We start from the raw sequence: 17,755 nt of genomic DNA on the forward strand, positions 1-17,755 counted from the left end.
TCGGAGCTGTGGCCGTAAGGTCTCTGGTGCCTGTCGAGGCGGCAATCCCCGAACCCGGTGGTGGACACCGGAAGTAAGGGATGCCGTCAAGCTGAAGAAGGAGTCCTATCAGGCCTGGTTGGCTTGTGGGACTCCTGAGGCAGCTGACGGGTACCAAAAGGCCAAGCGGACTGCAGCCCGGGTGGTTGTGGAGGCAAAAACTCGTGCCTGGGAAGAGTTCGGTGAGGCCATGGAGAAGGACTATCGGCTGGCCTCGAAGAGATTCTGGCAAACAGTCCGCCGCCTCAGGAGAGGGAAACAGTGCCCTACCAACGCTGTTTACAGTAGAGGTGGGCAGCTGTTGACCTCAACTGGGGATGTCGTCGGGCGGTGGAAGGAGTACTTCGAGGATCTCCTCAATCCCGCCGTCACATCTTCCATTGAGGAAGCAGAGGATGAGGGCTCAGAGGTGGACTCGTCCATCACCCGGGCTGAAGTCACTGAGGTGGTCAAGAAACTCCTCGGTGGCAAGGCACCGGGGGTGGATGATATCCGCCCTGAGTACCTCAAGTCTCTGGATGTTGTGGGGCTGTCTTGGTCAACACGCCTGTGCAACATTGCGTGGCGGTCGGGGACAGTGCCTTTGGGATGGCAGACCGGGGTGGTGGTCCCTCTTTTTAAGAAGGGGGACCGGAGGGTGTGTTCCAACTATAGGGGGATCACACTTCTCAGCCTCCCCGGGAAAGTCTATGCCAGGGTTCTGGAGAGGAGAATACGGCCGATAGTAGAACCTCGGATTCAGGAGGAACAGTGTGGTTTTCGTCCGGGCCGTGGAACACTGGACCAGCTCTATACCCTCTATGGGGTGTTTGAGGGTTCATGGGAGTTTGCCCAACCAGTCCACATGTGTTTTGTGGATTTGGAGAAGGCATTCGACTGTGTCCCTCGCGGCGTGCTGTGGAGGGTGCTTCGGGAATATGGGGTCCTGGGTCCTATGCTAAGGGCTGTCAGGTCCCTATACGACCGAAGCAGGAGCTTGGTCCGCATTGCCGGCAGTAAGTCAGACTTGTTCCCAGTGCATGTTGGATTCCGGCAGGGCTGCCCTTTATCACCGGTTCTGTTCATAATTTTTATGGACAGAATTTCTAGGCACAGTCAGGGGCCAGAGGGTGTCAGGTTTGGGGACCACACGATATCGTCTTTGCTCTTTGCGGATGATGTTGTCGTGTTGACCCCTTCAAACCAGGACCTTCAGCATGCACTGGGACGGTTTGCAGCCGAGTGTGAAGCGGTGGGGATGAGAATCAGTACCTCCAAATCCGAGGCCATGGTCCTCAGTCGGAAAAGGGTGGCTTGCCCACTTCAGGTTGGTGGAGAGTGCTTGCCTCAAGTGGAGGAGTGTAAGTATCTAGGGGTCTTGTTCACGAGTGAGGGAAGGATGGAACGGGAGATTGACAGACGGATCGGTGCAGCTTCTGCAGTAATGTGGTCGATGTATCAGTCTGTCGTGGTGAAGAAAGAGCTGAGCCGCAAGGCGAAGCTCTCGATTTACCAGTCAATCTACGTTCCTACTCTCACCTATGGTCATGAGCTTTGGGTCATGACCGAAAGGACAAGATCCCGGATACAGGCGGCCGAAATGAGCTTTCTCCACAGGGTGGCTGGGCGATCCCTTAGAGATGTGTGAGAAGCTCGGTCACCCGGGAGGAGCTCGGAGTAGAGCCGCTGCTCCTCCACATCGAGAAGGGTCAGCTGAGGTGGCTTGGGCATCTGTTTCGGATGCCTCCGGAACGCCTTCCTGGGAAGGTGTTCTGGTCCCGTCCCACTGGGAGGAGACCCCGAGGAAGACCTAGGACACGCTGGAGGGACTATGTCTCCCGGCTGGCCTGGGAACGCCTCGGTGTCCCCCCGGAAGAGCTGGAGGAAGTGTCTGGGGAGAAGGAAGTCTGGGCATCTCTGCTTAGACTGCTGCCCCTGCGACCCTGCCCCGGATGAAGCGGAAGATGAATGAATGAAAGGTTCATCTTTCCTCAGGTCTGCTGATAGGTGACAGCGGGGGAAAAAATATATTAGGAGTTCTGGGGCCCAACCGACAGACATGGATAGAAAGAGGGGGACATGTCAGTCAGAGATCTGGGGGTCCTGTCAAACATCACAACGGTTAAGTCCCTGCCTCAGTGTTTCCTGTCTGGGCCTAACATGACAAACATTATTTAACATATATTTAACACATGAAATACAATAACGTTACTCAACGTAAAATTGCAAAGAGTTTGGGGATCTCATTATCTACAGTAAATAATATCTTTAAAAGATCCAGAGAATCCAGAGAAATGTCTGTACACAATGGACAAGACCGAAAACCAATATTGGATGTCCGTGATCTTTGGGCCTTCAGATGACGCTGCACTAAAAACAAACATGATTCTTTAGTGGGCATCACTGCGTGTGCTCAGGATCACTTCAGAAACCATTGTCTGTGAACACAGTTTGTCGCTGCATCCACAAATGCAAGTTAAAACTCAACCATGCAAAGAACAAATCATATATAAACAAAATCCATATACGCCACCACTTTCTCTGGGCCCAAGCTCATTTAAGATGGACTGAGGCGAAGTGAAAAACTGTCCTGTGGTCCGACAAATCAAAATGTGAAATATTTTTGGAATTCATGGACGCCACGTCCTCCGAGCTTAAAGGTAGAGGGACCTTTCGACTTGATATCAATACACAGTTCAAAAGCCAACATCTGTGATGGTATGGGGGTGTATTAGTACACATGGCATGGGTGACTTGCACATCTGTGGAGGCACCATTAATGCTGAACAATATATACAGGTTTTGGAACGACATATGCTGCCATCCAGGCTTTATTTATTTCAACAAGACAACGCCAAACCACATTCTGCACATAATACAACAACATGGCTCCATAGTAAATTAGTCTGGGTATTAAACTGGCCTGCCTGCAGTCCATGCCTGTCACCCATTGAAAACATTTGGTGCATTATGAAATGAAAGGAGACCCAAACTGTTGAGCAGCTGAAATCCCTTAAGAATGGGAAAACCTTTCACTTTCAAAACTACAGCAATGGGTCTCCTCAGTTGCCAAACACAACTTTTTTTAAACATGTTGCTGGCATCAAATTCAAAATGGGCATATATTTTTCATAAAACAAAATTTTTCAGTTTGAACATTTTATATGTTATATTTGTACAATTTTCAATTAAATACTCAATTGTAAATGATTTGCTCATCATTGCACTCTGTTTTTAATTGCATTTTACGCACCGTCCCAACTGTTTTGGAAACGTGGTTGTACATTATATATTCTGATGTCAGATCAACTGGTTCCAACTATAGATATTGTTAGACTGGTCTCACCTCCAGCTGTACCTGGTCTTATATAGGAGTAGACTACATCAGATCCTTGTGGGAGGGGCTTATCTGAAAGGGAGATGGACAACTTCAGAAGAGATTCCACATTCTACATCATCCATAACACACAGCATTCCATGTAATTAATATCATACAGCATGCTATATCATCCATAACACTCAGCCTTCTATGTAATTAATATCATACAACATGCTATATCATCCATAACATTCAGCCTTCTATGTAATTAATATCATACAACATGCGACATCATCCATAACACACACCCTAACCGTAACTAGAGTTCCTGGTAAAAGCAAACTACTCATCCTATCAAACATTCCACAGATACGTCACAAGACCATGGGACAGTTTCCTCAGAAACTGTTAGATTGGTGGACAAGTATAAGGTATAGATGTTACTTCATTGTTGTATTATTCCTTGTCTGGTCAATGAAAACAAATATTGAAAATGTAATAAACATTTTCTCTCATTAATGTCTGTCATCCTACCTCTCTTCCTGTTTTGTCTCTTATGGTTGATGTCCGCATAGGTCACATCACCTGGACCAGAGACCACTGGATCCATAAACAGAGACACAGAGAAGTCAGAATAACCCAAACTGTGGTATTTCTAGATTGACCCAGCCGACAGCACAGTAAAGGTATTAAACACAAATTTAAACAGTGTTTTTTCCACCAGGGTTGAACAAGATGAAAAAGTCTCTTGTTAAGACATACCGCTGGTCCCAATAGGAAAAAAGACTATTTAGGTTTACAATAAAGGTTAGGGGTTAGAATTAGGGTCAGTGGTTGGGAATTAAAGAGATAGTTTGGCCAAAATTCATATTTTTCTTAAAGTCCACTTACCCTGAGTTGTTCCTGAAGGCAGATTTTTTAAAACAATCCATTATTCAGCTTTGTCTCAATCTGTAATTAGCATGTTTAGCATTGTTCAAATTGATGAATGGAAACAGTGTGTCCCACTATACCAGTGTTTCGCAATCTGGGCGCCCCTTCTCCTGATTCACCTGATTCAAATGATCAGCTCATTATCAAGTCCGTCATGAGCTACATCAGGTATGTTAGGGCAGGGAGAGATCTAAAGCATGCAGGGCAGGGGGGCGTCCAGGAGCAGGGTTGAGAAACACTGCACTATACCAAAGCTGCACTGTAAGTGGAAAACAATCCAAAACACTTCTAGCTATATTCAGTAATCTGTCACGCCACCATAAATTTTTTAAAACTGTATTTTGATGAAACAGATGACGGAAATGGGTGAATTCAATCAGGAACTAGCAAACTATTTCCTCTAGCCACCACACACAGCTTCTGTTCTTCGGCAATGATGTCATCAAGGTGAACCTTAACCTCAACAAGCTATGCAAAGATCGGTAACTTTGCCTTGCTGGACCCTTTTCGTCTGTGGACTTCAGCATTATATTTGTCATTGTGAAAATTGCCGTGGTCATGTTTTGTTTGCCAAGAAAGGTGCAATGGAAGTGGGAGAGGAGACTTGAGGTTTCACTCGTTGCCATATCTTAATCCAGAGTTGTGTAAATTATGGATTATTGACCTAAATTACCATGATGTGGGAGAATGAAAGAAGCAACTTCACAAACGAGACATACGAGTATGCGAGAAACAATTTACTTAGAAGAGGACTGAAGGCGAATGCAATTCCATCAAGTTACCCATTTCAACCCGCGGAGTCAAGACAGATTGTAAGTAACACTTCTGATTGTTATGTTATAATACACACAGAACACAATGCCTCTGGATATTCTGGGCAAAGGTTGGGGATTTCCTTTCCCTCTCAAGAAAATCAAGTGTGACTGTCCAAGGTGAATATCAACAATGAAATAGGTAAGTTGCTTTCTAGCTAGCGAATATTACCTTTTGTTTACTGTGGCGTATACACCTCCTCTTCCCAATAGCACGCATAGATTGATTCAGTTGTGAACAAAACTGACCGGAAAACACAGGAAGTACCAGTTTATTTGAAATTAGATTTCTATGGCAAAAACTTTATTTCGATGAACACAATATTGTCATGTTCTTTCAGTTAAATGACCCCACTAGTCATAGTTTGGAGTGTTTTAGAGTTGTTTTCATTCATGAATTTGGACGATACTAATGATGCTAGTTACGGACTGGGACAGAGCTGAATAATGGATTGTTTTAAAAAAATTACTGTGTCTTTAAGTGAGCTTTTACCCAAATATTAATTTTGGCCAAACTATCCCTTTAAGTTTAGGATAAAAATTATTGATTTGGAAGTGGAATAATGCTAGGAGTCCCAACAAGGATGGTAAATGTAATATGTCTGTCTGTTTGTGTGTCGTTCTGTCTGTCTGTCTGTTCATCTGTCAGTCTGTGTGTCGGTCTACCTCTGCTTCTCCTGGATTCTTGGTCCAGTTTGGTTCTAACTTCATGTGTCACATCTGTAGATTCAAATGTCACGTCTCTAGGATCAGACTTTACATCTTTGTTCCTCTTGCGGTACCAGAACAGGACCAGTAGAATGACCAGAGAGATGGAGACACCAGCCACCATCCCAGACACAGACAGAGGGAGGAGGAGAGATGGAGGGGAGGGAGAGGGGGTGGGGTTGGAGGTGGAGGGGGTGGCAGCTTACAAAACAAGAAAGAACTATCAGCAAGTCCTGATCAAATTTATTGATCAGGAAATGTACAGTTCTAATACAAGAGTATTGATTTAGTTGTTGCTTGTTCCATGGGGTTCCAGACTGGGTATCTGAAAAAAATGCTGATGGGAAAATGCCTTTATATAATACGTTTGATTTATATAGATATTGATAGTTCTGGTCAAACTATTGATAAATATCCAGTATCCATCCGATGATACAGCTGACTCAACATGTTGATATTACATGTACATTTAAATTCAGTTATATTAAAAGAGTATTTAAAATAACCATAATGTCTCACCTGTCACAGTCATCCATCTATCTGGTGATTCTCCTAGTTCATATTCTCACCTGTCACAGTCATCCATCTATCTGGTGATTCTCCTAGTTCATATTCTCACCTGTCACAGTCATCCATCTATCTGGTGATTCTCCTAGTTCATATTCTCACCTGTCACAGTCATCCATCTATCTGGTGATTCTCCTAATTCATATTCTCACCTGTCACAGTCATCCAGCTCTCTGGGGATCTTCCTAGTTCAGGGTGTCTACAGCTGTAAAGTCCTTCATCTGACTTGTTAACTGCAGGGATGGTCATCCCTCCATTAGTCTCAGTCCTGATGAAGGATCCATTTTTGTAGAAATCTGCTGTGAGGTTAGAGGGACCTTTCTTGTATCTGCAGTTCAGAATCACAGAATGTCCCTCAGTCACAGGAAGGGCGGGGCTCTCCAGGATCACATGACCCCTGTGCAACACAGAAAGAAATAAAGTAATTAAACATGTACCACCACCTGAACAACACAGGTATGCAAGTATGCGATTTGAGATTTGGCCTATATAAGCAGTGCATCTAATGGCCAGCGAGTTGCACAACTATGGCATGCCTATTCCTCAACCACCCTGTGGATGAAGGTGGTCAGATTCTACACAAAGCGTTTACAAAAGTACTCTACTGAACCTGTACCTCTCCCACAGATAGTCATCAGGGAATCCCAGTGGAGAACTTCTGTCTCTGAAGACCCTTGGGGCTGATGGTGTAACCACTTAGTGTGCACCTTCATCCAAAAGGTTGTTGAGGAATGGACCAGAAAAATTAAAAAACGTTTATAGAACTTCGGGCTCCAGACCGATATATTTTTCTTCTTACCGAAGACACACTGAAAGGCATCTTTGATCATTCCTCGATATGGAATCTTTCTAGAACTTTCATAGCTTTTGGTCTGCACTTTTGGTCATTTTTAATTCTCTGTGATTTGATTGATAAGGATCTAAACAGAATAAACTATTCCTTAAATATGCATTCCATATGCAACAAGGCACTGGGGTAATTATACAAGACAAACTGAATACACCTTTTGAAAGAAAATCCAGAACAACACATATCTGAGGTATTGCCTAATTTGGACTTTGGACTTGAAATAATACGGTGACTCAGTGATACGGTGACTCAATGATACGGTGACTCAATGATACGGAGACCCAATGATACGGAGACTCAATGATACGGATACTCAATGATACAGACCCAATGATACGGAGACTCAATGATACGGATACTCAATGATACAGACTCAATGATACGGATACTCAATGATACGGAGACCCAATGATACAGAGACTAAATGATACGGATACTCAATGATACAGACTCAATGATACAGAGACTCAATGATACGGATACTCAATGATACAGAGACTGAATGATACGGAGACTCAATGATACGGAGACTCAATGATACAGAGACTCAAAGATACAGAGACTCAATGATACAGAGACTCAATGATACAGTGACTCAGTGATACAGTGATCACGTATCACTCTTAACACCTGAGCAGTGCCACAGACTGATCAACTCCATGCCACGCCGCATTGCTGCAGTAATTCAGGCAAAAGGAGCCCCAACTAAGTATTGAGTGCTGTACATGCTCATACTTATCATGTTCATATTATTCAGTTGGCCAACATTTCTAAAAATCCTTTTTTTGTATTGGTCTTAAGTAATATTAAAATTTTCTGAGATACTGAATTTGGGATTTTCATAAATATTTTGATTAGAGTGTGGCACCAGGTGTCTTCAATATTGAACCTTTTCACAATTTTAAAATTTTCTGAGATACTGAATTTGGGGTTTTCATTAGTTGTCAGTTATAATCATCAAAATTAAAAGAAAGAAACACTTGAAATATATCAGTCTGTGTGGAATGAATGTATACATTATACAAGTTTCACTTTTTGAATGGAATTACTGAAATAAATATTCTAATATTCAAATTTTATGACCAGCATCTGTATAAGACATTGTACTGGAGATACAAATGAAGAACATAACTACTTTTGTTTTTATCACATTTTTACGAAAAATGCCATGTCCAACATTATTCATACCCCTTGAAATTGTTGAAAATTTTTGAGAAAATGTTCTTGTAATTTCCACCATGAGAGAGCATTCTAATCACCTATGAATTGAGAACAGCTGAACAGCAGTAGTTCTCTAGTCAGTTACTAGTCAACTGCAAGTCATGACTAAAAACAAATAAAATAGTTATGTTATTCATTTGTGTCTCCACCACAATGTCTTATGATGTTTTGTCACTTGTTTATATCATTTCCTGCCAGAAGAAACCTATTGGTCAAATAGAAATTCACTATGGCTCTAAATTTGGCAATGGGTATGAATACTTTTGGGCTTAACTGTATATAAAATACACATTCAAGAGGGTCTGACATCAACTAATTAATAATAGAAACACCTTGTTTTGGTTAACATTTGTTAACATACCCATGTACTGTGATGTTGACAGTTTTGCTGTGCTCTCCAGACCAAGACTGACACCAGTAAAGTCCACTGTCTGAGGTTTTGGTTGAGGGGATCCTGTAGCTAGAACCAGGATTCTGTGAAGCCTTTACAGCATTCTTCACAACTCTCCATTTAGCAGAGTTCCCCTGAACCTCACAGCTCAGAGAGACAGACTCATATTCAAAGAACTGAGATCTGTCTGGAGTGATGATCAGAGATACTGGAACAGAAGTGAGAATTAATTGAGATAAAAATAGAGAGATGGAGACAGAGAGGCACAAAGACATAGAAAGACACACAGATGTATTAAGAGAGAAACAGAAAGAGGGAGCAGTCCCTCATTACAGTGATTGAACATTTTCAGTTCAGAGATGGTTAGGAAACATTTATCAGTTTGAGGATTAATAGTGAACTAAGGGTTGATAATGTAGTATAAAAAAGATTGAGGACTAATAGAGAAATAAGGGTTGATAATGTAGTATAAACAGATTGAGGACTTATAGAGAAATAAGGGTTGATAATGTAGTATAAACAGATTGAGGACTAATAGAGAAATAAGGATTGGGAATGTAGTATAAACAGATCGGGGGCTGTTGAACATCAATGTTTAAACCGAATATTAGTAAGTTACCAACCATCACCTGCCACTGGTCCAGAATAAACCATCACTAAAACACAGGAGGGGAAAAAATTTACAAATGCACCCCCGATAGTTACACAACTGGGTGTGGTGTGTTAAAAAATTAACAAATGCATAGATAATAAACACCCCAACTGAAGCATTACCAATACAAATGTATTCATTTTAAGTATTATTAACAAATATATCTTAATAGCTACCTTTAATTACCAATGGACAGATTCATGCTTAGACCATAGTATAAAAATCTATGATTTAATGACTCAAGGGTATATTTATTTTATATTATGTTTATGTTCTTCGGTTATTCTATTCTGGGTTCGTACTCTCTCTGTCTAATTACCCAGAACATTGCATTTGTTATTTTCAAAATAAAGAGCTTGATTGTATTTGAAGGCATGACTGACTTGTACTTTTATATGCAATTATAGTGAAGTGGGAGAATGAGAACAAGAAGAATAAAAGCTGTATTAGAGAAGTGTGTTAAGTGTGTGACTCATGGAGAGGTAAACCAAAAGTTGCTAAATTAACACAGCAGATCTCCATTGAAACCATTAAACATGGATTAAATGTTATGATGTAGTATTCATTTGAACAAATAAAAACTCCAGCTCATAGTCCACATCACTTTCAAAATTGAAATAAATTTAATAAGAAAAACGTTTCGGTCCGAGGACCTTCATCAGATTAAAATAACATTAAAATAACATTAAAACAATGTTATTTTAAAATGATGCAGTGTTATTCTTTTTTTATTTATATATTTGTTTAATGAACAGACAATAGTCAGTAACATTAAGAACAATGCAATAAAGAGATGACATTTAATACTTCCTTTCCCCCTCACACAGTCCTGACCCCAAGTGTACCCCATTCAAATCTGTACCCCCGTTGTAAAGTGACCATACCCACACACACCCCCACACACACACACGCACACAGATACACACACACACACACACAAACACATAAGACTCAATTACAATCAGCAAGGAAGAAATAGGGGTTTTAAAAATTACAATAAGAAAAATAGAAGAAAGGAAACATAACAAAATATGATAAAAATAACATTGAATAAAGAAAATTAACCTAAGAGACAAGGAAGGGAAGAATTGTAATTACAAGTAATTGACTAAATACGTAAACTAGGTAGCCTCTGCAATCTTTCAAAATAAGAAATAAAGGGTTGCCATCACTTTGTGAATTTGGTGGCATGTTAGGGTGGATTAGTGAGCCTGGGTCCTCTCTAGGGTTCTTCCTAAATTTCGGACTTCTTAGGGAGTTTTTCCTAGCCACTGATATTCAACACTACTGTTGTTTGCTCCTTGGGGTTTAAGGCAGGGTGTTTCTGTAAAAGCACTTTGTGACAACTGTTGTTGTAAAAAGGGCTTTATAAATACATTTGATTGATTGATTGATTAGTGGAAAAATAACATTATAAGTGTGGATAGGGGATATTATTTCTTTATTCATAGAATAGATTACAATCAAAGGTTAACCTTTATATTGTCATTCAGGTCTACAGTAATTACATTAGTAGTTATTGTAATATTCTGTACTTTATTGAATAATCTGAATTGGAAGAGAAATGTCATATTATTTGTATGTTGATATTATTGAAAGAAACTACGGAAGAGGATTAGTGCCAAGTAATAATTAAAAAAATTAAACCATCTCGAGATTAAAGTCATTATAAAAAAGTATATAAAAAAGTTTAAATACAATCTTGAGAATAAACTCATTAAATATCGAGAATAAAGTCCTTATATTTCGAGAAAAAAAGTCGAAATACAATCTTGAGAATAAACTCATTAAATATCGAGAATAAAGTCCTTATATTTCGAGAAAAAAAGTCGAAATACAATCTTGAGAATAAACTCATTAAGGTCAGGGAATGGAGCTTTTGAGTTGTATTGGTGGTGTTTTCTCAAGGGAGTCTATTTCGTATGAACATGATATCATAGAGTTAGCCCATGGCCTGACTTTGTTTCACATGATATCGCAAATGAAAGTGCTTAACTATATATGGTAGTCTTAGTAGTATTTCTGGGCCATCGAACGCACTTATAAAATGTTGCTCCTTGACGTTCAGTTACATCAAAGACGTTCAGTTACATCAAAACATAGTTGGCTTCAAATTTTTTTTTTTATGTAACCTTGCATTTGTCCACTGGTTGTCAATTCATGTTGGACAAAAGCGGGTACATCGCGCAAATTGGATAGATTTTTTCTTCTAAAAAGACCTAGCCGCTTGCAAATTCTCTTTAAAGTTCATCATCATCTTCTTCCTCTTATCCGGGGCCGGGTCGCGGGGGCAGCAGTCTAAGCAGAGATGCCCAGACCTCCCTCTCCCTAGACACTTTCTCCAGCTCTTCCGGGGGGACACCAAGGCGTTCCCAGGCCAGCCGGGAGACATAGTCCCTCCAGCGAGTCCAAGGTCTTCCCCGGGGTCTCCTCCCGGTGGGACGGGCCCGGAACACCTTCCTGGGAAGGCGTTCAGGAGGCATCCGGAACAGATGTCCAAGCCACCTCAGCTGACCCCTCTCGATGTGGAGGAGCAGCGGCTCTACTCTGAGCTCCTCTCGGGTGACCGAGCTTCTCACCCTATCTCTAAGGGATCGCCCAGCCACCCTGCGGAGAAAGCTCATTTCGGCCGCCTGTATCCGGGATCTTGTCCTTTCGGTCATGACCCAAAGCTCATGACCACAGGTGAGAGTAGGAACGTAGATTGACCGGTAAATCGACCGCATTACTGCAGAAGCTGCACTGATCCGTCTGTCAATCTCCCGTTCCATCCTTCCCTCACTCGTGAACAAGACTCCTAGATACTTAAACTCCTCCACTTGAGGCAGGCACTCTTTAAAGTTCGTATGCTAATTATAATTCTGTCATAATTTGCTAAAGTTGATAGTATTTCTTTGTTACTGAAAGAAAGTCTATAATACAGCTTGACTAATTGATCCAACTCTGCCATGTCCTCTATCAGTAGGCTATGCAATGCACACTGATCGAATGCGTTATTCTCGACATTTAATTTCGACTTTTATTCTTGATATTTAATGAGTTTATTCTCAAGATTGTATTTCGACTTTTTTTCTCTAAATATAACGAGTTTTTTCTCGAAACACAACGACTTTATTCTCGATATTTAATGAGTTTATTCTCAAGATTGTATTTCAACTTTTTTTCTCGAAATTTAACGAGTTTAATCTCGCATTATAATGACTTTAATGTCGAGATGGTTTTATTTTTTTATTATTGCTTGGCACTAATCCTCATCCGTGATAAACAGTGTTTGGTTTGTTAATTATAAAAATTATTTATCTTAATAACATTTATACATTTGACATACTGTATATTGCCAACATATTGTGGTTTAGGTCGATTTGTTTAATTATCCTAGACTCTCATATTTATTTAAAACTAAGCCCAAGAATTATGTTATTAACCTACTGAATATAATAATTATTATTCTTTGACCAACAAAAGAAGAAAGAGGACCGAGCAAACCCATCTGGGTATGTTATTAAATACATTATTATTTAATTCCATTTTCTTGATCATGTTTACCAACATAAACAATACTGATTATAGTGTCCGAAATAATATAATCTATTTTATTATAACATGGAAAAGTGTTAAAAACTGTGGAATTTGTGAAATAACTTTTATTTACATTAAAGCCCAGGATTCATAATGTGGTTGAATGGGGCAGTTGGAGGTCACCTAATTGTAACATTATGTCAAATTATATTTTTTACTAAACCAAACTCCTAAACCGGAGATATTAGTCATAAATCTAACCTGAACACGTAACCCTCATCCCGAAGTCCTACACTAAAACTAGCCCAAGGTCTAATACTAACCAAAACTGTAAGTTTTACCCTAAACCTAACCTTAGCCAAAAAAAGCTTTTCTCCTTGTTTGGACCAAATTGTCAGGTTTTATCATCTATGTGCAGATTTCTGATACCCACATTAAGTACATATTCAAACCAGGATCACACATAGTACTTACAGAGTATCCAGCAGACTGGTGTCAGTTCCATCTTGTGTTGATGATGAGTGGGTCTCTGTGATCTACAGCAGCTCTACTAGACTTCTAGACCCTCCTCCTTTCTGTTCTGACACACTGACACCCCCTAGTGGAGAAGGAGACATACAAGACTAACCTTCCACTACTTTAAGGGAACACGTAATCATCACAGTATAACACCAAGTCAAATAAACTTCCAGGATATCAATTTGTCCAGTTAGGAAGCATAAGCAATTGTGAATCAGTTTCATCTGTTTTGGTGCAAATGAAAGTGACAACAGATGCACAGGAGAGGCAACAGCAAGACAACCCCAAAAAGGGAATGGTTTTGCAGGTGGTGGCCACAGACAATTGCCCTCTCCTTATCCTTCCTGACTGATTCTTCTCTAGTTATGTGTTTTGCTAGTGTTCCATTCAGGTTGCACAGGTAGTCCAGCATCCACATCCAAATGTGCCATCGCAAGAAGGTTTGCTGTGTCTCCCAGTACAGTCTCAGGAGCTGGATATCAGGAGATGGGCCATTACACAAGGAGAGCTGGACAGGGCTGTAGAAGGGAATCAACCCGGCACCGGGACTGGTATCTGCTCCTGCAAAATGACCTCCAGCAGGCAACTGGTGTGCATGATTCTGACCAAAGTGTCAGAAACAGACTCCATGAGGGGGGCATGAGGGCCCGACGTCCTCTACTGGGATGTCTATCTATTAAATTGTATTCAAGTTTATAAACTAGCAACAACTAGTGTTTATTGTCTTATCAAGAAACATGTGTTACTATAACCAGATCTGTCTAGGAATTCACCCCTTTCAACTTCCTTCAATTCATCTAATATTTAATAATTGATGTACTGTAAGGTATAATGAATCTATAAATGTATTTGTATTTATAGTAGTAGTATGAAAAGAACACATCAAAAGAATATTTTGCCATTTAGTGTAGTGGTCTTGAAATAAATGGTTAGCTTACTGATAGGGTTTATACATTCAACACCCCCTTGAACTTCTTTCACATTATGCTGTTTCAGTGTCTCAGAGTGTCTCATGCATCAACATGTTTTTCCCACTCACCTACACACCACACCCACTCACCTACACACCACAACCACTCATCTACACACCACACCCACTCATCTACATACCACACCCACTCATCTACACACCACACCCACTCATCTACACCCACTTATTGTTTTTCAATTAAATTGTTCACGTTATGTTAGGTCACATTAAAAGTGGAAGAAGTTATTTGTCTCATTTTTTTACATCACAAGAACCTGGCATTTTAACATAGGTGTGTAGACTTTTTATATCCACTGTACCCATGAGGACTCCAATTGGCAGGCTATAGCTTATTCTGACCAATGAACTGAATGCATTGTGAACGCAACACGTTTTCAACTTTTAACCAAGAAAAACATAGCGAAGCAGTCAATTTCTCGTAGTTTACCTCCGTTTTAATGTGATAATAAACCTTTTAGATGATTTTTCCACCTAGCTAAATCAATGCACAAAGTTTTATTGGAGTCTACTAGTTAAATATCTCAAATGTAAATCTAGCAACTAGCAAGGACATGGCTAATGTATTTACCACTGAAATAACAATTCATTCAGGGTTCTATTCTGCTGGCTTGTCTAGACCTGCAGCTCTCCTTCATTGAACACACACACGTTAGAGCCTTCTGACTAAACAGATAAGGAAACATACTCTCCCCTATCGATTATTGTGACGATTAATCGACTAATCATCGATTATTTCACCAACTAATCAGTAAGTTTGGAACGATTATTCAGCCTTTTCAATAAGTTATAACATTCAGTTATACATATTATAACCTTAATTAATAAAACAAAATAATCACTTCAGCTTTTCAAATTGTGCTTTAATGAACTTTAATGAATCTCCAACTAAACAGGTCAACAACAAAAATATCTGCTGCATTGCAGACAAAAGCAACATTTTTTAAATGTAAACATTTCTTGGCAGCAGTGTTAAGAGCTTCATTATTTGAAGACCACTCATTTCTGCACTGGCATTTTTTTGATTTTCAAATAAGTGCTGAATTAAAATGAAGGAAGGTCAGCATATCAACATGTTCACGTGACAAGCATGCTCTTTTTTGTGAGCAAATGTTTCCTGCAGCTGAGAAGATCCGTTCTGCTGGAGTGGATGTGGCAGGAATGCAAAGAAATGATCTTGCCAGCTTTGATAGGTTAGGGAAGCGTCCCTCATTTTCCTTCCACCAACCTAAAGGATCTTCTTGTTTCGCTATTTGCGGTTCTGAGAAGTACATTTGTACTTCCTTTCTCACCATCTGAATCTTTTGTTCCTGATGTGACTCCTCCTCTTCACTGAGGCTGTCGGTGTCAGACTGGAGGAGGGTTTCTAACACTGACTCTTCCTCTCTCCTAGGAACAGTGACACTGTGACACTGAAGCTGCCCTTCTTCTGTACATTCCCAGAACTCTTTTCCTGCTTTAATAGAAAGGACCTCAACAGTGCTTTTAACCTCTATCCTCTGTTCAGCAGGCACAAACTTGAGTTTTCTAAATCTTGGATCTATGGCTGCTGACAGAAGAATGGTGTTATCTTTCTCCTTGAGGAAAGTGCTGATATCCCCCCATCTTTCTTCTAACTCTTTAGAAGCTTTGGCTAAAAAAGCTTTTCCAGGAGTAGTTTCGAAGATCAGGGATTGTTGCACAGACCTCTGTAGCCCTTGTGCAAGCTGAGGAAGGCACGACAATGTTGTGTACTCTTGGCCACTAAGAAACTCAATGCCACATTGAAAAGGCTGCAGGCCCTGGGTTAGCTCTTCAAGTAATGACCACTGATCAGGCTTCAAATCAGAGTAATGTTTGCCCCGTGGTGTCACTTCAGGATCCGAAAGTGTGGCAGTAAAAGGTCAGCGCTGCTCCAGCAGTCTCTCCAGCATAAAGTAGGTGCTATTCCACCGGGTTGCGACGTCTTCTATCAGCTTATGCTCTGGTGTGTTCATCTGCTGCTGCTTTTCTTTCAGCTTAGTATTGGCCAGTTCACTTCTTCTAAAATGTTCAACCAAGGTCCTTGCAGCTCCCAAAGCTTTGCTAATGCTGGTCTCTTTGAAGGAATGGTTCACGACAAGCTGAAGTGTGTGTCCAGTACAGCGGACGGAGACCCAATTATGTTTCTCAGCAAGCAATTTCAGTGCAGCCACAACATTTGATCCATTGTCATGAACAACCGCTTTAATGCTGTCTAGGGAAATGTTGAATTTTGTGACAACCTCTTCCAACCATGTGGCTATGTTGACACCAGTATGTCGTTCCTCAAGAGGCATGGTTGCAAGAGTGAGACTCTTCATGTTCCAGTCTTCAGTTCTAAAGTGTCATGTGACACCAAGGTATGCTTCTGTTGGAAGGCTAGTCCAGATGTCAGTGGTCAGTGCAATGAAGCTTTTTCCTTCCTGAATAGTTTCCTTAACCTTTAAAAAAAAAATCAGAATATTTTAGTTGAACATTTTATTTTTAACTCTCTTAGTGGTTAAACTGTTGTTTAGTCATCATCTTTACTGGATGTTTAGTTTGAAATCTAAAAGCAATTCACACTAAGGTAACGGTTTAATTTGTAAACATTTATGTATTTACTAACATGAACTAATATGAGCAGCACATTTATAACATTATTCATTTTTGTTAACGTAAATAAAAATACAGCTGTTCATTTTTGTTCATGTTATTTCATTGTATTTATATTAATGTATTAGTAAATGTTGAAGTTATCATTAACAAACATTAAATGTGTAAATACTGCAGAAGTACAGTTCATTATTAGTTCATGTTCATTTATATAGTTAATCAACATTATCTAATGGACCTTATTGTAAATTATTCTCATAGATTGTTCCTGAAACATGTATTTGCGATTCTGCATTACTGTAGGTGTATATTTGCTTTTTGACAGGTTTTTTCATATTTTTGCTCCATTAATCTGGTAAAGTAGGTTCTTGAAGGAGGGATATATCCAGGATGGAATGTAGAAACCATTTCACGAAAGCCTTCTCCTTCCACAAGGGAAAGAGGTCTCATGTCTTTAACAATCATGTTTAGAATTGACTCTGTAAGAGCAGTGGCTTGTTGAGGAGTACATGAATTCCTCCTCAGGAAAAAGTCATCAATATTAGGCCCACTGATTTTCTTAGAAATGAAACAGAAAAAGGAACATTAAATTCAGGACATACATTTTTTTTTCCATGACATTTTTGTGCTGACAAATACATTCTTATTCACCATTTAATTAAC

The 17,755-nt window shown here is 40.1% G+C and overlaps 1 protein-coding gene and 1 long non-coding RNA gene across 2 annotated transcripts in view; both read right to left on the bottom strand.

Annotated features, from left to right (window-relative positions):
• The window catches only part of LOC106023985 (high affinity immunoglobulin gamma Fc receptor I-like), a 76,384-nt gene extending 67,436 nt beyond the window's left edge, over positions 1-8,948 (bottom strand). Inside the window, exons 1-2 of the mRNA XM_034290758.1 lie at positions 8,790-8,948; positions 6,510-6,754 (exon numbers count right to left, since the gene is read on the bottom strand). Of these exons, the coding sequence (XP_034146649.1) occupies positions 6,510-6,606 (97 nt within the window). The 5' untranslated portion in view covers positions 6,607-6,754; positions 8,790-8,948. The remainder of the gene's footprint in view (positions 1-6,509; positions 6,755-8,789) is intronic.
• On the bottom strand, positions 8,943-13,569 carry LOC109615065. Its single transcript, XR_003778023.2, has 3 exons — positions 13,465-13,569; positions 9,443-9,475; positions 8,943-9,027 (listed from the first exon to the last, which is right to left on the bottom strand). It is a non-coding gene; the product is annotated as an uncharacterized LOC109615065 (long non-coding RNA).
• Between the last annotated feature and the right edge of the window lie 4,186 nt (positions 13,570-17,755).

The sequence above is a fragment of the Esox lucius genome, chromosome 24 (genome assembly GCF_011004845.1).
Source record: "Esox lucius isolate fEsoLuc1 chromosome 24, fEsoLuc1.pri, whole genome shotgun sequence".
Lineage (NCBI taxonomy): Eukaryota > Metazoa > Chordata > Actinopteri > Esociformes > Esocidae > Esox > Esox lucius.